Genomic DNA, 21,000 nt, shown 5'->3' with positions numbered 1-21,000 from the left:
CTTTCTTCGCTTTTTTAAAAATAAGTTTTAATCATCGATTTTGCAAAATAAACAAACAAGCTAGCCACACTGCTCCACGAGAGACAAATGCTTTTGTGACTGCTTGATTGCATTACATATGTGTGTGTAAAGGATGAGATGCGGTAGATTCTGACATACACACACACACACGGGAGGGGGGAGGAGGGGAGGAGGAAGAGAGAGAGTGAAAGAGATCCTCCTCCTACCTGGAGCCACAGCTTGCAAGATACGTGGTGTCACCTGGGGAAGTCAGAACAAGTAAAAACACATTGAACTTGAGGGCTCTGTGAGGTAGTTGATCAAGATCAGGGCTTGCTCATTTTCTCTCTCAAACGGGCTGTCCTGGGTTTTTGATTTGCCTTTTTGATAAACTCTTTCTGCCCCCCTCACCCCATTATCAGAATCAGTTTTGGTCACCATGGTTTTAGGGAAAAAATCTTGTCTGAACGTTGCTGAGTTTTTACAGTTCGACCGGCTCCGTTTTTGGGTAGCCTCAGAAATGCTCTTGACTGGGATTTAATCGGCAGAGATCAGTTCTACTTTTTGTGCATTTTTATGGCTCAGTCCATTCTCTAGATCATGCACAGAAACTTTCGAAAGTGGATTTTCTACGTGTTTCTATGCTTTGGAGTCATCTATGTCAAACTAGGGTAAGTGATCGCACTAATCCTCTGGGTTTTAGCTCAAACTTGTGAACAAAATATATTGCCAAAAATGGGTGATGGTTCTCTGCCTGTGTCTCTGAAGACATGTTGAGGTTTCACATCCATCAGCAAAAGAACAGTGAAAATGTGTATTTCTTTTAAGTGTCTTATTGTGATTGTAATCAGAATGCCACTGCTTTAAACCGGCGAATAGAAGCTACAGTAACTTTCAGCCTGCAGGGACCAGCTTGGCCATGTGGAGAGATTCTTTTATTTTGAATTATTTAATCGAATCTAAAATATTAGCTCTGGCATACAGCCCCTCAGAAAACTGACGGAGTTAGCTCAGCCACTATTGATGAGATTAGACAATAGAGCAGAGTTTAAGTAGTCAAGGAGGTGGGAGAGGGAAAATCCCTGGTCTGAACCTGCCCTCGCGGATTTTTTTTTTTTTTTAATGCAGGCCTAGACACAATTTGCGCTCCTATCCATCACACAGACGTGTTGAAATTGACTTGACAACTGGTCCGTCTACCTCTCTGATAAAACAACCCTGAACCACACCAGGAACCCAGGGCTGTAGCTTCAGTGTTCTGCTCATTGACTGCAGCCCTTCCAGGCCACATTTTAGCAGGGCTACTGGGGAGTCAAAAGTTTGCTTGTTGTTTGACCGCAATGATCTAGATCACTATGTTATTTTAGTTGCCAAGTTTCTCTTTCTCACTCACTCACCTGTATGCCCTTATTAATATTGCTCTCGCAGTAGGCTGACTTGAGTTGTATTTCCACATTCCTGAGCCCCAGCCGAGTTCTTACCTGTCGAGCTGCAAACTCTTAAAAGATCCTGCCTTAGCATAGCTGCGGGATTTTTTTTTAAATGATCAAGAATGCATAAAGTGGGTTGTAATCTGAAAATTCTTGCTTCTCAGTTTGAAAGCAATACAGGTGTGGGGGGGGGAGCAGAGAGGAGCTGCAATTATATTAAAGTGAGGATAATTGCACTGAGCGCAGTCAGAAAGATTCAGTCATACAGGTACTGCACCACAATACAGAATAATGTAGAGTGCCTCCTGGTAAAAGACTGGGGTTCATCTTCCACCCTCATCCACCTCCCTCCAAGCCATAATGTGATACAGCTTTGGAGCACAAACTACATCAACCATCCCTTGCCCTCCTCTTACTTTGATATTGTTTTACACGCTTGACTTTTTTAATAGAACCGCACCACCTACCTAACCTGATATTTTGTGTTGCTCCCAGCAAGCGCAGCACCTTCAGAAAGCAGCGCAGTACTCTTCAGTGCAATGCAGGGGCAAAATATCATAGAGTTCGGGAGGGGGGGGGAAGGCCAGAGGGAGGAAATCCGTAATCAAGTGAACAGAATAGCAGAGTATTAAGATCACACAATGGAAAAATCAGCTCCAAAGGGCCAGTTTACTGATGGGGAAAATAACTAGCTCAAGTACTGCTAACTTACACTCTCCCATCACCCAGCTAGCCATCTCGAAGGAATCAGAGGGCTGTAGATAATTGGCATGAGATGCCCTTGTTTACAATGGGATAGGAAAGTCAAGAGATGTGGCCCAATGGACTGGCTTTCCGGAGTGTTTCCCGCAGGTTGCCTAATGGACAGAAGCTAGTTTTTTCCAAGTCGCTATTCGCAGGTGTCTGTTTAACCAGACACACAATGTGTGTTATCTTAACTGAAATGGATTCAGGGTACAGAACTCCACTAACTGCATGGGGCAGGGCACAGGAAATAAATGTAAGATTGTCCGTTAGTAGTGCATTAGAAAGACAATACAGGTGGGATAATAGTATCTTTTATTGGACCAACTTCTGCTGGTAGAAGTCCAAGCTGTTGAACTACACAGAGCTCTTCTTCAGGTCGGGGGAAGGAAGCAGAGTGAATAGGCGAAGCTCCACTCAGCAATAAGAAAACATTGAAAATAACGCGAAGTTGACAGAGTTGCAACTATCCCCTCAGACACTATCGTAAAGGGACCAGATAGAACAGAATCGGAATGACTGGGTATCTTTCACGTTGCTAAGGGTCTTGTCTTGGCAGAACAGCCCCTTGCCTTTAATCGATTTTTTTCTGCACTGGCTTATATCCATACAGGGGGAAAGTTAGGGGGTACTATTTCCCAGGGGTATCTGCTGGATAGATATTCGATTTTTCCTGAAAGCCTAATCTGTTTTTGAAGCTATTTATCTTTTTTTAAAAGCTGTTTTTAGCTTTTTATTATAGCTAACCAATTTGTGTCATCATATAATATAGTGCTAACGTCTGTCATCTGTATTCAGATATTAGATACTACAACGATGAGAACACTGCACATGCCTAGATAGCTAAAGAAAGAGATCTCTCACAGCGAAAAGACAAGACCAAATAGTTTGCAGTACAAGGGAATGACTTTGTTAGACTAGATTCATTTCCATAGTGGCTTTATAATTAAGCGAACAGAAGATTTGGAACATGGTAAAGTCTGGAGGGGCAGACATTTGTTGTTAGACATTAAATATGCAACTTTAAAAAAGAGAATTCAGAACAAGAACAAAAGGACATTGATGAATTGTCCCCATAACTAAAAACGAATGTGAAGTAAGAACTGTAAAAGCTCGTATAGAAACTCCATCAGATCTTTCACCATTTCTTTAAGGGGATGATGATATTTCACTTTCCCTGAACAATAGCAGAGAAATTTGCTCTGAGATCCTGGGCTACTTCGGGGCTAGACATGTGGGATGCAATTATTTCCTCTTTCATCAAGCTCTGGAACTACCATTTTGTTGAAACTATATCCTTTGGCTGTAATGATACCTTTTTGGAGTCAGATTTTTGCATAGAAAGGAAGGGATGGGTTGATAAAGTAGCAGCCTGCCTTCGAGTGCTTTTGGGTTTAATTTGCAGTATGAATACGAGTGTTGTTTTGCCAACATAGCAAAGAATTTATATTTTGCAGTTATTTTATTTGCTATGGAGAAAATACTAAAACCTTAATAAAGTGTTGCAAAAACTTCACTTAAATAATGAGAGGACGCTGGCAAACTAAAGCCTCAGAAAGGAAGCATCAAATACACATTTGCCTAGCCAATGACATATGTGGAAATTGGGTGTCAGCACTTTAAATTTAACAAAGAAACTGGCATTTGTCATTAGGACGAGAGGGTATAATTCCGATCCAGCAGTCTTCACTTAGGCAAAATTGCCATTGACTTCATTTCCATTCTGTGACTTGACTGAGAGTTTTGCAGAGTGACGGGCACGAGGTAAAGCATGACTTCGTATTAAGAACCAATAATGAGTCCTCTCCTTGACTATTTTGCCAGTTATTTAACACAGGAAATCAGAGGAGTGAGCATGCGGAAATTTCTGAGGTATTCACATTTTAAACAATATTGCATTGTTATGGCAAATACTTCACCTGCAGCGCCGGAGACAAAAATAGGAATAACCAGCTTTTTATCCTCAATTGAGGTTCGAATTCAAAAAACAAAATTAAAAAAAACCCAACCCCTCAACTCAGGCTGGTTAAAACATCTCATATTTAAGCAAGCATTTCCTTTAGTTTTCAACCAGGATTAAAATATTAATGTCAGATATTGCAAATAAGTATTGCCCACAAACGTTGCACAACGACAGATACTGTTATAAAAAATGCAAATTAAAAATAATAGATGTACCCTAGGTGCAAATATAAAGGTAAAGTCTGAGAATAATGGATACAAGCTTTGTAAAGGTGGAGGCCACTGATGGAACTCTAGGCTAAATTGAAACCAGTGCTGTCAATGTGATGCTTCCTTTCGTTTTATTCTCTCACAGAGAACAGGTAAGGAACATATTTAAGCATCAGCACTGGAACAAAAGAAAACAAAATTTACTGCGAATGGAAAGTCAGAGTAACATGGGGGAGGGGGCGCGAGGGGGAGAAAGGAAGTCGAAAGCCCTTTAACTATTTGATCACAGTGGAGCCATTTATTTAATCCAGTGGAGCCATTTAATCCACTTGAATGCATTCTGGGAAAACGATTCCCCCTGTAGAGGTGGATGCCCTGTTAACCAGGTCGCAGCATGAAGCTATAATGTGCTGGCTTTTCACATCACCTCGCAACGGCATACGGCACATATAGTTTGGCGTGTCTTGATGATTTTTAAATGTTGCACTCTTGTATTTTCAGCATCAGCTAGTCTAGTAAGATCGGGCATGTGTTTGAAAAGGCTGGAGGACATTTTTTCCGCCTTCTAAGCGCATGTGATCAATAAAAAGAACGGATGAACAGAAACCGAATGATGGTTCTGTCTGAACATTTGTTTTGCTATTGTGACAGTATACAGAAAACGACAACGAAATCAAGCCTTCTCTGGAGGCGCTCTTCTAAATTATATTACTCGTGGACATAAATCGACTTTGTGGGTCAGATCCTGCAGTCAGTGGGAGCTTTGTCTGCGTAAGCTGTCCCGGAACGGGAGAAATGAATTTCTTGACAGTGCTTTCCCTGGTTGAATTAATCTATGGAACATAATGGTGGTGTAGCAGATGCACAAACCTTTAGCTTCTTATCCTTTTCCTGCGCTCTGTCACGGCTTGGAGAACTGGCCAAACCTCAAATTTTGTAACTACACAAATAAAATGCTTCATCTTATACAGAAACCACACGGGTATTTGGGCTTAGCATTTTATTTATTTTCCAGGACTTTGCATTTTATTTAGTATATAACAAATACGCACATGGTTTCAATGCACGTGGACTCCAAGCACCTTAGCTGTAAATGAAAATTAAGTGCATCGCTGCTCTGGAAACCCTATAAAGTTTGATCCATGAGAACGAGGTCTAGCCAGCAAGAATGAAGCGACTGATGCTTCATCTTTTGTTAAAGACGAAAGAATATTAAAATGCATATTTTAAAGCGTACAGGGAAAAATCAGATTTAAATAAATAACTAAGATAAAGAGCACTTAATCTCCGGGCTAGTCTAAACAGCAATTCCAAGAAGGGGCCAAATACTGGGTAGCTCCTAAACTTTAATAATATTTTAACTACTGTAGTCAGAGACTGAACATTTCAAAGCAATCTAGAGGATTTACACACATCTCTTTCATGTAAAATCAATGGATCTCAATCCCGCGGACTATTCTGACATTTCCACTCAGAATCTTTACAAAGGCTAAATGAAATGTTGTCATCTTATTCTGATTTCAATACTAGCCATCACGAAAAAAAACAATTCTTGACCCTAGTGACAGTCTATGCCTTCTCACATGGCTTGCCAGCCAGACAACTGCAAATTCTAGACAACTCATTTGTCGTGCACCGTACTCTAACTTCCGCAGGACATACGCAATAAATATTATTTCCGTGAAGAAATCAATTCTGTGCATAACAGACACACTTTAAAACGTTTCCCAGGTTTTGATGTACACTTATTCTGGACATTTTGCACTCAGAGTTGTCAAAAGAAAGAAAATGAAGCTCGGAGTAGACAGATAAAAGAGGGGGGAAATCGTTCCTTCAGGCTCATTCTATAGGATGGTGTTGGTAACCATTTCACTGCTGTTCTGGCTCTGGTTCGTTTAGAGCATACTTGTGTGGGGGAGAACAACCGGTACATGCTCAAAAATGTCATATTTGGGGTTACTGATAATATAATCGTATAAACTACATTACCACTTTATTACAGGGAGAGTATTCGGTTTTAAAACACAATAGGAGCAAATGCGTCTCTCTCGCTCACACACACACAGAGGGAAGTTTATGGAACGTAATTCCACTTATTTCTCGTTTTACCATTTCGTAATGTCACTCCAAAAGAATAAATTGCATGACTTCGTTTTGTTTTCTAGAGTGTTAATCTAGTCATGTATTGTAAATTAACGCTATAGATAATATCGGTCCTAATTCTACAGTTACAGATGGGCAAATCATGTTAGTTTCAACTACGCCAGGTAAAATATTACCACCTCATTCAGGAGGTTTTACAGTGCCAAGTGGGGAAGGTTTACTGTTTAAACATGGATCTGATTGTTCTTTAAAAGAGGAAACATTTTAAAATGTATCTGAATGGTCAATCTGGAAAAGCATGCTAGAAATAAAATTAAAAAACCCGTTTGTTGAAAACTCTTCTGATTTACATTTATCATAGTTACACGTAATTAAATCATTACTCGCATACCTATAAATATGTTTGAGAGAGTGGGATGGAGAGTGGGACGTATATATGTATGTACTACAAAGAAATATCACAAGTTAGAGGATCCAACTTAAACTTTAAACTCTTTAAACAATATAAAGCGTTTCCCCTTATTCCCTAATATTATATTTTTCAAGATAATGTTAATTATACTAATGGATGATATTAAACTTGTAGATGAAAGTGATTAAATAAAACAAAAAATAGTAACGATTCTGATAATATAGGTAGAGAAAATGTAAACATTTTAGACTTAGTTTGTAACCTTAACGTCATTTGGAGGATTCCTTTATTGCATAATAGACACCTAAAGATATTTAGCTATATGGTCTCAAAAGATGTTTTCATGATATTTGGAACACTCAAGTTAAAGAAAACTCGTGCAAATATTTGGGAACTAACCTGGGAAAACACATAATTTATATGGACTAAAGAAAACTGTAAAAATGAGGGACCTGGAGTTTTTCCGCTGCAGTTATGCTAAATTACCTGTTGTATTTCTCTCTCGGGGCTCCTTTTCCAATTCCAGTTCTTGGAAGCTAGCGTGTCTTTCTGCCCCGCAATTCTCCTCACTAACAAATACAGTGTCCCATGGTTTTTCCAAACAAGGGAAACACCCAAAAGTAAGAATAATTGTTCATCACAAACTTTTCACTGACGTGTTAGTTACTGGCTGACTTTGCAATATGTTCAGAAACACATTAGGTGTAAATTATTTATTACCTAACCCTATGAAAACATAATAATGTAGTAAACAGCGAGAATATTGAGAACGTACGTAGTAATGAAGGGAAGAGGGAACTAAGCAGCAGGTGACACTGCTCCTCAAACTTTCATCTTCTGATAAAGAAAATCTTATTCTACGTGAAATGTGAGCGGTGTGTGCGAAGATGCCTCCTGAGCCGCTCAGAGATGCCAGGCATATTGGCAAAGGACTATAACCCCCCAAACAAGCTACTTCATTTTCTCCAATTCCCCCCACCCGAACGACAAGCCAGTAAAAAAAATAAGATTTAAAGAATTGTCTGTTTGTTAATGTTTTTACTCAGGCGACTATATAAACATTGGCTTTCTGAAAGGACCCTTTGAAATACTGTTTAATTTTCAATTCAGGAGGCTATAATAACAGATCCTTCCCTCCACCAGCTTCTCTTGCAGTGTTTCAGATGGGGGAGGGGGAGCAGCCTTCCATTATAAAACAAATTTAATCAAACTAAGTTTTGTGTTTATAGCTGCCCAGTTCCTTCAGCATCCTCTAGCCGCGAGCTTTTGAAATAGTGCCATCTACGCAGCACCGGAGCTCGCAGCCTGCAGAGCGGATGATTTGTTTAAAATATATGACCAACTTGCTGAGGCTTGCTTTCAAAGCAAGATGTATCTAGCGGTCTCAGGCAGTGCACACAGCTAGAACGCAGAGCTTTGGCTAAATCAGTGTCTTTCCATGGTCATCCTCCCCTTTAAAAAAAAAAGAAAAAAAAGGAGGCGGATTGCAGTGACTGACTGCCCAATGGCAGCTTGGAGTCTCAGGAGAGTTAGAGAAAGAGAGAGAGAGAGGCATTTTCTGCCATCCAAATCCCTTAAACCATCATCATTCCAACAAGCGAACCCACTCTCTAACAGCTTCCAACCACTGAGACATGACAGGCAGCATTCCAGAGCCAGAGGCAGCAGCAGCAGCAGCAGCAGCAACATATACGCTTTAGCACCAAGGGGAAACTAGGCACAACAATACAAACAAAACAAACAAACAAGCCCCCCCACGCCCAAGGGACTGGATTCCAACTCAGATTCAAGCAAAAAGGCCACAGCTGACACCAAAACGGGTGGGGAATAACGATCTGGGGGGGCCAGAAAGGAATAATCAAGGAAGCGAACTCCAAGAGTATAAACGGGATTCAGCCATGCTCCTTTTTTCATCTCGCAGTGTTTTACTCTCAGTGTATTACCCTCAGATTTTCCTCATCCTTACCAGTGGGAGTTACCTGTAAGTGATCCAGATTTTTTTTAATACTCTTTAAAATGACCCCGCTAGCTACCTGGGGGCAGGTTGACAGAAGGGAGCCGGGTTACATAGCGTTGTAGCAGGTCTGTGAAATGTGTGATGATGCTGATGTTTTAAGTTTGTCAGGGGGGCGTAGGAGCCAGGTAGCCGGAGAAGTTGGTTGATAGCTGCTCTTTTCTCCCTAGCGCGAGATGCTGCTTTATCTAACACCCAGCAGAGCACAGACCACATCTCTCCGAATGTTTTACGCTATCGTGGGAAGGTGACATTTTGTCAGCTCTTGAATGATGGGGAAGCACACCTGAACTTTCAGGAGGAAAGGACATAGGGTTGAGCTTTTCCTAGAGGAACTGCAAAAGCCTGCGGAAGGGCGATATCTATTAATGTTCTTAAAGGGGAAATATCTACATCTATCTATCTACATACAGACCTAAGGTTATACAGCCCGGGGCATCTGTATAGACTAAAGCAGAAATCATCAAAGCCTGTGAAAACAAAGCTAGGCTGGACAAATGCAACTACCGATACGTTGCTAGAACTGGATGCTTTTCCAAATGAATTATCTCTGACCTGATTTAGGAGTTAGAGCTGGCTCCAGAACCTTTCTCGTGGTCGGGGGAGGAAGGGGTTAGGGATGGGGAAGGGTGTGTGGGATTGGAAATAGTTTCGATCTTTAAATTAAATCCCTGTAATCACATATGTGCTTTCTTGGCTCCTGTTAACTCTGGAGTGAGTGCCGGCGCTGGTGGTCCTAAAGGTCTCCCATCAGGATGGCTAGCTGTTCCTGGTTTTAGGCTGTCAGGTGTTTCTGACTTAAAAAAATCAACCTTAGGACCCCATTAGCTTTCCTGTCCGCCTGAAAGTCATCCCGCAGTTGGCTCACACGTGGAAGGGGCTAGAAACTAACTGCGCCCTGAATGAAGGCAAAACATGTCAAGTGCCTCTGCTCGCCCAAAGCCACCTGAGTGCTAACCACATGGAATGTGGAGAACTGAAGTAGCCGAGCACGGTTTTAGGGTCCGATCCTTCTACATTCCTTGAGCACCTTGAACTCCCCTGACTTCAATGGAGGTTTGGCACGTCAAATACAAAGAATGTAGGATCGGGCCCGTGGCTGGGTCTGAAGGACATAAAAGACGCGGTAGGCACGTTTCAGTAGGCAGCTGTCAAGGTTACCTGGCTGTGGTTGAGGGAGGCTGCGAGGTTTGCCAAAGACTGTACCAGTCCGTTCAAAAGACCTTGAACCTGCACCTACAGCCTAATAAGAAAAACCTGTTTCAGGATTCCTATTTAACGCTCACTTCATATTCACGGTGTCTTGATCAGAATCTACTTTTTTATGATGCCACGACTTTAACTTTTGCCCGCTGAATTGTGTGTGCATGTGTGATTTTAACATGTTTGCCCTCTTTCCGTTTATATATACACATACGGTGTATATCTCTAGTTTCTGGTAGCCTATGGAAAAACATAATCCTCCGCCACGCAAGAGAAGGAAGAATAAACACACCCATCAAAAGAAACTAAACATGTCTATTTCTGCATTCTTAATTCTTAATGAAATGCACATGCCTTGGCTACTGATTTTTAAAGACGCTTGATTTATGGAACCATGTTCGGTTTAATTTAGTTGGATGCTATTGATCAAACCAAATAGCTAAAGCGCTCTGTTTTTCCCATGCGGGTCATGTCTACTGGTAGGTAACCACTTGCTTATAAAATACAGCATTGGCTTCTTTTCTAGAAGGTCAACAGTTATAATAAATAAATAAAAAACCCCTTCTAATATAAACGTAGCCATATTTTCTCAAAACCGTAGGAAATTACTATCCTACAAAGTTTGCCTTCTATAAATAGTTTAAATCTTGAAACAAAAGTTTTAAACCACACACCAGATGCTGGGATGCTGGCGGTTTCCCTTGCTGTGTGACATAATTATAAGGTCCGAATGCAAAAGCTATAGAAGTATAATAATAATACTAAGGCAACTGTTGAGGGGGAATACGAGGGCAGCAAGGCTTTATTTAGAGCTAACTACTTGGAGATCTTCTGAGCGCTCATCTGTGACCATGAGAATTTGCTGGGGATAAATAATGCCCTCTCCCTTCCCTGTGCCATCCCCAGCTCATCCTGTGAGTCAGGTCACTTGTTCTGCTGCCTGAAATAGACTTGGGGAGTTAGAGTGAGCTCTAAGCTTTGGTCCCTATTGCAATCAAGTAGAGCAGAAAGGAAAGGGATCAGGAGGTGACACATAACAAAGCAAAGCCGAAATCAACAAGCACGTCACTTGATTAATAAATCCATATGAACACAGCCTTGTGTCCTGGAGAAGAAAGCTGCTCAGACTAAACAGGAATGTAATTGCAATCCACACATCTGTGTGCAAGCAAGACTTCGCTCCTTTCCTCTCCACCCCAGCAAGAATGTTATTTAAACGCCTGAAATTCCTCTATTTCCATCAAATGCATGCTAGTATTAGTTAGCCTGACTCTTTGTGTAGGGTCCCAGACCATGGGTTTTGTACAGCTAAAGTCTTCCCTTCCAATAAAGTGTGAGAAATGAAGGAAACCGTGACGCATTGTGATATCTTGCGGGGGTTTTCTTTTGACAGTTAAAATAGAGAGAGGTTAGTTGAGCGCCTTCTGGATTTGTGTTGTTTATCTTGCGGACAAACATTTGTCCCTGGCTTAATCATGATAGCGTCTGAAGATTAAAGCATGGTAGAGGCTGTTTGACTATTACCTACTGGGGTCTCTTTAGGTTTGCTTTTGTCTAGGGAGGCTGCTTCTCCCGTTGCTAAGGGACTGCCAGTGATGAGGTACATTTCCCTACGGATTTTTCTATTCTATTCTGATACGCACAAGAATATGACCGTTGTAACTGCTTCTGTTTACAAGAGAATTGTATACTTTGTACTGAAGGATGCAAAACTCTGGCTTCACGAAGACTTGGGGTGTATGCCTGTTTCTATGCGGGCACCGGATTTCTGTTTCAAAAGGCATACAACAAAACCCACATAATCAGAATAAACAGTGTATTTCTAACGTGTTTTAGTGCACTGTAGGCACAGTGGTATGGTTTCATGGGTTAGTCGACCAAAAAGTAGGTTGCAGTTAGTTATACTCACAACTGGTTAGAAAAGGGATACCTTAGCAAATACATCTGTATATGGTGAATATGCAGTCTGGCAAAGTTGTTGTTATTTTGGTGTACATGCATGGTAATAATTGGGACCTCTGCACTATTGTAAACATTTGTGACCAGAAACCATTCGTTTATGATTTTTTAAAAAAGAAACATGACTCAAATAAAAATAAGCTGCTGGTAGACGGATTTTGGAAAGACTATGATAAATTATACATGTAAAATAAAACAGGTTCTTAATAACCAATTAGTATAAATGTACAAGAGACAAAAGCAAGCATAATACAAGGTGGCACCTTTTCCTACAATGGGGATATACATAGTTTCTTGGTGGCATCTTCTAAAATAAAGAGGTTGTAGTCTAATGTTTGGACGTAACATCTGTGTATTTTTTCCCACTATTCACTTTCATATGGCAAGATCAATGCATTGGTTGGGGATTCATTGCTTACAGCTTGTAGAACATGGGCTATGTACTGGTATAGGAGGAGAGTTTGTCCAGTCAGAGATTTATTTGATGTGAATGGGAATTGTCCTTTTGAACACAGAGTAACAGCACAAGCCTTCATGCTGATCGTACATTAAAAACAGCAAGAAGGAGAACTTTTTACATTAGTAAGCAGCACTCAGTGCTGGCTGATTTCAAAATGTAAGGAGAGAAAACTGCCTCTGTATGAGTTTGTTAATGTTCCTGATGTTGCCACTTGTGATTCCCTAAAACATTGTAATTCCACATCCTCTGCTCCTGGGTCTACTACATACTCTAAGGGGATGGGTTAAAGCGGATTTCTTGGTTTTTCATGTAGCAATAGGAGAATAATAATTCTGAACCCTTAAAGATTAGGGCTGTAGGTCACTACAGATTTTCATCTGCTGTGCTTAGCTTTGTGGGAAAATGAGCACACAGCACAGTACATTAGCTAGGGTACTGGATTTGGATTTATTCCTGGCTCAGTCACTAAGATGCTGTGTGATCTTGGGAAAGTTACTTCATCTCCTTGTTTCCCCCTCTCAGACTTTGTCTATCTTGTCTAGTTAGACTATAAGCTCTGTGGGGCAGGGACTGTCTTTTACTAGGTTTTTGCACAATGTCTAGCGCAATTGGGTCCTGATCTCTACTGAGACCTCTAGACACTACTGTAAAACAAATGATAAATAATAAAAGACTTTTGAATGAGATTTGATACTGCATGGTTGTTATGGGATATGTTGTCTTAGAGCCGTAGGGAAACTCACACATCAGAAGAGAGTGGCCTTTCCTAACACGCACTACAATAAATACTTTCTTGTGAGAGAGAGCGCTGAAGATGACTTGCATGTCCCTCATGGTGTTAAAGTCAATGTGAGGTTGGATTATTTGTTTTAATGGACTGTTCTCACACACTAAAGCTGTCACACAGAGATATGAAGCCTGCTTTCAGGAAAGCTGAATACCCAGCAGCTCCAGCTGAAACCATTGGAAGTGTCAGTTCTTAGCGCTTCTGAAAATGAGGCTCCTAGTTCTTTTAGAGGTAGGCCCAAACTAAACACCTTGTTGCTTTGATGAGGTTTGGAGCCAGACTGTAAATCTTTGTCATAATCTAGGCCCAAATTCCAGATTCTGAACTTCAGGGAAATTCAATTATGGCTCCAGACTTTAGACTTTTGATATACACCTAACAAAACAGAAACAGTAGATAATCGAAAGAGTCAAGTGTTAAATAATGAAGAAAAGGGAGTGGTTACATTCATTGTTCATAATCTAGGATGGCATCCTGAAATTATTACACAGAATGCTTTGGGGACATATTAAAATAAATATGAAATCATTTTAATTATTCAAGTGAGCAGGGAAAATGGTCTAATGCAAAGATGCTAGCATATAAAATAAAGAAGGAAAATCCTCCAGAAGAAAATATTTTGGAAGCCAAACAAAGAAGGGTTAGGTTTACATCTAGACTGGACAAATAGAGTTTTTATATGGTAAAACCAAAACCCATTAGATTTGTCCAATAGTAGGGTATTCCAAAGGTAGCATGTCACAGATTATTTTCTGTTCTTGGGTATACATGGCTTTATAACTGGGATTAAGCTACTGAAAGAACTGATTTCAGACCCCCAAAATATAACAATTCTTTAGTTCTGCCAAGTCATTGTAAAGGAACATTGGGAACAGCTGTTAGATCAAAAGGTTGCTACACTGCATCTCTTCTGGAATCTTTCTGTACAGAGCTGGTTACCCTGGGCTAATTTTGCAGGCCCATTTCTTCACTGTCCTACCCTTTTGCACATAACTATGCCCTCAGTGTATGGCCAACATGCAGAGGTAATTCCTCCCCCCAGGCTGGCAAGTACACCTGCACCTGCTAACTCCTTGCCAGATGGCTTGCAACTGCTCACGGTCCATCTGTCTGCTTGCTTCTCCTTGCTGCTTGGCTGCCTCTCCTCTCCTCCCTGTCTCTATAGATCCACCCAATACTACCCTCAAATCCATATTTAAGCACACATATTTTATAATTTTGGCTAGATCATCTAACAGGAGAGAACTATGCACTATGTGGAAAATAAACAGAGATTCACCATTATAGCCTTAGAATAAGATTTAGAGTAAACCTAGATCCCTATCTTGGATTCCAAGATTTCTGTGTTCTTGCAAAAACTTCCATGTTCTTTGAGACATTTGGATTGTGCCATATTAGTGAATAGCTGGCATGAATGAATATACCAGCAAACAGTCAAACTTGTAATTGAAAGCTGCAGAGGTAAGCCCTGGGCTGCATGGGAGGCTAATAGAGATCAGGAGCTCAGGCAAAACAATGCAATCAAACAAAAGACAAGGCCAGTGATTCTCAGTGAGCATTTTAATTCTCCCAAGGGTCATGCAGTTCTCTCTCTCTCTCCCTCCCCACTCCTTTCTTCCCCAAAGATAAAATAATAGATCCTCCCTCCCACCCCCAAATGTGGATGGTCAGGTTGGGTTTGCAATGGGCCTCTATATTCAGCAATATTCACTCATAACAAAGAACATGCATTGTAATTTTTATTTCTACTAATGGAAACATGGTTGGGGGGGGGGAAGAAGAAGGGGGGTCCCACTTTCTAGATACAAAACAATGCTGCAGATTTAATTTAAAAAATGTCCATGTCTTCTATCTTGATCATTATGTCCACCTCTCTTCCTAAAAATTGGTAGGATAACACCACAGTTCTCTATATAAAGCATTGAATAATCTTTTTCACATCTCCCGCTCAGGTTATGCCTCCACTTCCAAAAGGGTGTTTTCTTTACAGCCTGTCATGGGGCAAGTGAACCCCATCTCCCTTTGAGGCGGGATAAAGGTGTCAAGGCCCCATAATTATGTCTGCCTGTCCACCCTTAGCCTCAGGACAGTACAGCCTAATGGCTGAAGTCAATATCCTCTCACTTGGGCTATATGGCCTAATGGCCACAGTCAGCATGCCTGACCTCCTCAACCCAGCTGTGCAGCCTAGTGGCCAGGGGTCAATACAAGCACCCTCCCACTCGAGCCGTACGGTAGTGGCTAGAATCTATAAAGCTGCCTTTCTCAGCAGGGCTGTGCAGCCTGATGGCTAGAGTTGGGAAAGTGGGTTGCCACCTGCGATGGTGTGTGGTGGCCTTGGTAGGGGGACCCAGGCCTTCCCACTCCACCGGTTCCCAGCCCAGGGCCTTGGCAGTGCTTAGTATGTGTGCTACTGAATCAGTGGGGAATCTGGCTGAAACATGCTGACTCAAGATCCGGTTCAATAACTGGCCCACCATCAAGTTCCCCTGGGCTACTTCCTACCTTTTTTTTTTTGATGCTATGGTCTGGACATCTTCAGAGCCTCTGGCTTCCTCAGCCTGCACTGCTCCCAGCAGCTCCAGCCACCCTTGGGTGTCCGCAGGCATCTAGTTGCCTGCCTGGGCCTTGGTGTCTCTGGCTCCCGTAGTCTGGGGTTCCAGTTGCTCCCAGGCTGGAGCCTGTGAGTTGCATTCTTTCCCTTCAGCGGCCAGCCTAGAATGACTGGGCTGTTCCATTTTATACTGAGCCAGCACTTGGACCCTTCCCAGTAGAGGAGAGGGGTGTGTGGCTTTCTCTCCCTAGACTGTGGGATTTATCCCTTCCTGTCAAGTGTGGAGCAAGTACACCCCGTCACACAGCCCGAAAGCTACGTTGCTGTAAAATCCTAGTGAAGACATGGTGCTGATAGTTTTTAGCATGCTGCAGCTAGGCAAGGTCAACATTATAGCCTCATCCATGGTTGGCCTCACTTCGCTACTTCATGGTTATAAACTACAGAGCCTGGTCTCTACTAGGATTTACAGTGAACTAGCTAAAATGCATGAGATATTTCACTGTAAAAATACACCTACTTTTGGCAGTGAAGACATGGCCTCAATTGGAGAACTAATGTGTCTTGTCCAGCAGTTCAGACAGGTTCAGGAAACAGTCTGAACCAGTAGAACAGACAATTTGTATTCAGTTATCAATTGCACTTTTGATATTCATTTTCTTTTCAACCAATGACCAGAGAACAGATTTAAGTGGTAGCTGAAGCCTCACAAAGGGTAAAATTTACCCTGTGCAAAAATCCAGCAGAAACCCTATGTAGCAGGTAAATCACACTTAAGCATTATGCATAATGCTTAGGTATTGAATTGGCCCAAAGTTCCTATGGACCAGATCTTCAAAGATATTTGGGTGCTTAACTTCCCTTGAAAGCAATGATAGTGAGGTGCTTAAACACCTTTGAGGATTTGGGCCAAAGTAACCAGAAAAAAGACATCAAATGGGATTTCAAGAGTGTAACTGAGAGCACATATTAGCCTTATAAATTCTAAATGTGGCATAAGAACCGACCCTGGTGAAGTGGCATCATGTCCAGTAGTGACTGTTACTGTGCCGCTAAAATTTTCAAATTACAATCCTTGAGGGGGCCATTTAGGGATCTGGGGCAAAAATCTATCTCGGAATTGGTCCTGCCTTAGCAGGGGGTTGGACTAGATGACCTCCTGAGGTCCCTTCCCACCCTGGTATTCTATGATTCTGTGTTTAGCCACAAAGCTGCCATTAAACTCAATGGGGGAACACTTCATTTTCAGAGAGTTGCATGGAATTCAGCCACAAAACTGCCAGCCTCTTTAATGGGAGTTCTGTGGTTTAATCCAATGCAAAAGGTATGGGAAATGCTGGCGCCTGACTCCATGCTGCTGACCCATTCCTGGACTGAATAACAAAACTATTCAGGAAAACACCTGCTTCTTGGGAGGCCATTTGTTACATCACAATAAATTATGGAATATCCTTACATTGTGTCATCTTACCATCAAGGGCCTAATTCTGATCCCACCTAGAGCCTGACCCAAATCCCAATGAAGTGAATCAGGAGTAACATCCAGTGAAATCAACCAGGTTACTGTGGTGAAGTGAGAGAAGACTCAGCCAATGTCAGCACGATTCTTGCTCTTCTAGTATTCCAGGATAGCTTTGATACAGGCTACCATATTATGGAATAGGAATATACAGACAAGGCATCATTAATAGAAGGCTATTCCTCCATGTCAGACAAAACCCCAAATCAGTTTTTGGGATATTGAAATAATCATTATGGCCTACGGAGCCAGTAAGAGCTGACCTGAAAATAGTGCATTTTTTTAAGGGGGAAAACACTTCAAAAGCATCGCGGCATTTGTTCTTTATGTGCAAGGCATTGTGGGGCAGACCACCCTTCAAGACTGGAGGTAAGGACAAGCCATAAAGATATAACTACTGTCTGTCTGCAAGTAGGGCATGGAAAACAATTTGAGGTGTCTTTCATTTATAATTACTTAAGCACTGCAGACCTGGAACTGGATATTAGATCTCCTTGCCTGGCTGAAGTGAGACATAATTATAAAATGCTACTAATATTTAACATTAGTGTCTTTCATTCAAGGCTCTCAAATGAATTAATCCAACATTCATGTGAACTTGGCAAGGATTATTTCAGCCACCATTGGGGTGGAATGCAAGAGCACACAACACCACTGCACATACACTTAAGACCAGAACTGAAGACAGTGACTATCCCCAGTTGAAACAGAAGGAAGAAATTAGGAAAACCCAAATACAACGACGTGGGTTGGAATTTGATGAGGATGATGAGATTAAAGCCCCTAAAGAGGCAACTTTGCCTAACAGGTTAAGTCCTGGCCTAGGAACCAACAGGTTCTGATTTCTAATGCTGTCTCAGCCATTGAATAACTGTGTCCTGAGACAAGTCACATAACTTATCTATGCCTTAGTTTGCCTCGTCTTTAGCATGGAGGTAACACTGACTAGAGTGGTTTTAGAATTAATGTTTGCACAGTGCTTTGAAAATGTAAAGTGCTAAGTTATTACTTTTACTAAGATATCCAAGGAATCATTAATGACCGCAAGTGGTTGAGTCTGCACTTCCATTTCTCATCTGAAGCATGGCACCTCTTTGCTGGTGCAGTGGCACAGCATTAAACCAGGGAGAAGTGTAGCCACATGCTGATATCAGCAACATTATTTCCTGATGCACATAGCTTTTCTATGGAAATCTCCCATCCAAGTATTGACATAGTCAGGTCATGCTTAGCTCACAATAGATGACAAAATCACAGTGCAAGATGGATAGCACAGGCCTGGATAACAGACATGATATGGTTAAAAGAATTTTGAGAGGAATGGCAGAATCTCCCATGACTTCACTGGCAGGATGCCAATGATCCATGTGACTATTTGGTTAAAAGAACTCTTTCAACCATGAGATCATTTTTTGTTGTATCTCTTTCTTTTCTAAACTTTTAAAAAAAGAAAACAAAGTTACCACACAAGTTTCTGCAATAAAGTTAGACTGAAGTTGGATGACATAGGAAGATAAATTCAGGGGAATTCAGAGAAGGGAAATGGTGTTCTTAAACAAACCTGCTGTGAAGAGAGTCCCAGAGCATTGCATGTCTTTATATACTGTATGATGATTAATACTGCCATACAACAAAGCAAGCTAAGGATGGAGAATGGGACTCAAATCTGAGTTTTGGCTGTTGTTGCCTTAAAACCAGACCTGTTGTGAGGGGTAATTTTAAAATAAAAAACCTATCATTACTAGGTATTTGTATAAATAGAATGGGCTAGATCTGGCTTACGCTAATTTCCTCTTCATTCCTAAAGAGGATATCACTAGCATTTGAATTTTGATTTGTTTTCTTTTATTGGTGCCCATCACCTTATTATCCAAGCACATCCCGCATTAATTAGATTGGCAAACCAAAGTCCCTAGCAGACTTCAGGGAGTCTTTTTCTCTTCTCCCTTCTCTGATCACAGGAAGGTCTGCTTTGGGAGGATAGGGCTGGGGTCAGGTTATTGTCGTTAATGTCATTGTCGTTATGTTGGAAAAGATTTATCAAAGAGGAAGTTCTTGCACTGTGACCTAAAGGTCATCAGACTCTGGATTAACCTAATCACCTCTGGAAATTTGTTCCATAGCCAGAGCCTCTTGACCAAGAATGCCTTACCTCTGGCTCTTACCAGAGTCTTGTCTTGTGCTTTATAATCTGCATTGTCCTGAGGAGTTCAGCTGGCTTGGTGTAGACAGTGATATGGTCTCTAATGTAGCTGTGACTTGCTCCATTAATTGCTTTAAGGATTAGGACCGCCACTATGAACTTGCAGTGGAAGTGGACTGGGAACCCATGGAGGGACTGGAGCACAGAAGCGACATGCTTATAGCAACCTAGCTAGAGGAAGAGGGCAGGCAGCTGCATTCTGCACAAATTGGAGCCTTTTTCATCTGCAGCTTCAGCTACAGCAAGTTACAGCAACCCAGTCTAGAGGTGATAAATGCAAGCATCACTGTGGCCAAGTTCTCATCTCTGAGGAAAGGGTAAAATTCTAAATGGGCAGCAGAGAATTTCTGTAGGTGTTCAGCGTTTGTTGGGGGTTGTGCCCAGGGTGGCAGAAGCCATGATTGGAGTGTGCTGAGCTCAGGCAAGCCTTGGCTGGACTAATGACCCTTAGGAAGCCATTGAAATCCTTCCTAGTATAGAATAGTTCTGAGACTGCTCTAAACCATAAGGACACGTCTGCTGTAGTACTAGCCCTATGATTGTGAAACAACACATGGCTACTTTGCAGCTCCCCCAACCAGCTTCACTTACTGACCACAACTGAGGGTTCAGCTCAATGTCTATACACTAGTATTAAAGAACAAGCTTCCAATGGCCTGTGCGCACGCATGTAAATGCATACACATGCTCACATAAGATCTCACGAAGGCCAGACTACTCAGCTGAATAATTAAGCAACAAGAGTTGGCAGGTGACATCTGATGAGATAATTGTACCCCTGGGGCACTAGAGGCATGAGGTGCAGCCAGGTGCCACTAATCTTCCCATGGGTATGATTTTCTTATGGTAACCACAACCTCAAGAATTGTCATCTTGCTGTTATGAAATTCATTCAGCGTAGGACCAATCTTTAATTTGTTGGTATGTCAGTAACATCTAGAGGCCCCCCGATTAGCAATCTCTTGTGCTAGGCACTGTACACAGATATACTGACCAAGACAGCTTTTTCTCATTATTTTCCTTTTTTACTCTGCTCAGCCAACAGCAGAGTGAAGCAAGGATCTGGAATAAACACTGGACTTTCCTTCTCTTCCCACTTATACTCCAATTTGAACACTGGCTTAGGTGTAAACAAATGAGTGAAATAAAAATCAGTGGGACCTGGCCCTTCATTTTAAGACATGCCACTGACTTGCACCATTTTAAGCATCTGTCACCTGAGATTCCTGAGCCTTTCATTTTACAGTGGGTGCCATTAAAAACATGCAAGCATTGCATTACATTATTTGATCTCTAAGTCTCACTCTCTATATGCTTGCATAGAAGCTGTGTGTGCAACTGAAGATAGATTACAGCTATTACACACTAGAAAACATTTGTTTAAATCCCACGTCTACAGTTCTTATTAAGGGCCCTGTGCTGTAAGATGCTGAGGACCTC

At 41.6% G+C, this 21,000-nt stretch overlaps 1 protein-coding gene across 2 annotated transcripts in view; it reads left to right on the top strand.

The window, feature by feature from the left end:
* The first annotated feature begins 201 nt into the window (after positions 1-201).
* The window catches only part of WNT7B (Wnt family member 7B), a 145,523-nt gene continuing 124,724 nt past the window's right edge, over positions 202-21,000 (top strand). The window contains exon 1 of one of the 2 annotated variants that reach the window (XM_032763006.1): positions 202-671. In XM_032763006.1, the coding sequence (XP_032618897.1) occupies positions 601-671 (71 nt within the window). In that variant the 5' untranslated portion in view covers positions 202-600. Of the gene's footprint in view, positions 672-8,484; positions 8,843-21,000 lie in introns of those variants that run through there. The other variant, XM_032763005.1, reaches the window with a different exon arrangement.

This window comes from Chelonoidis abingdonii, chromosome 1, assembly GCF_003597395.2.
Source record: "Chelonoidis abingdonii isolate Lonesome George chromosome 1, CheloAbing_2.0, whole genome shotgun sequence".
NCBI lineage: Eukaryota > Metazoa > Chordata > Testudines > Testudinidae > Chelonoidis > Chelonoidis abingdonii.
Note: the sequence above shows the minus strand (reverse complement) of the source record. Positions and strands in the feature narration are given on the sequence as shown.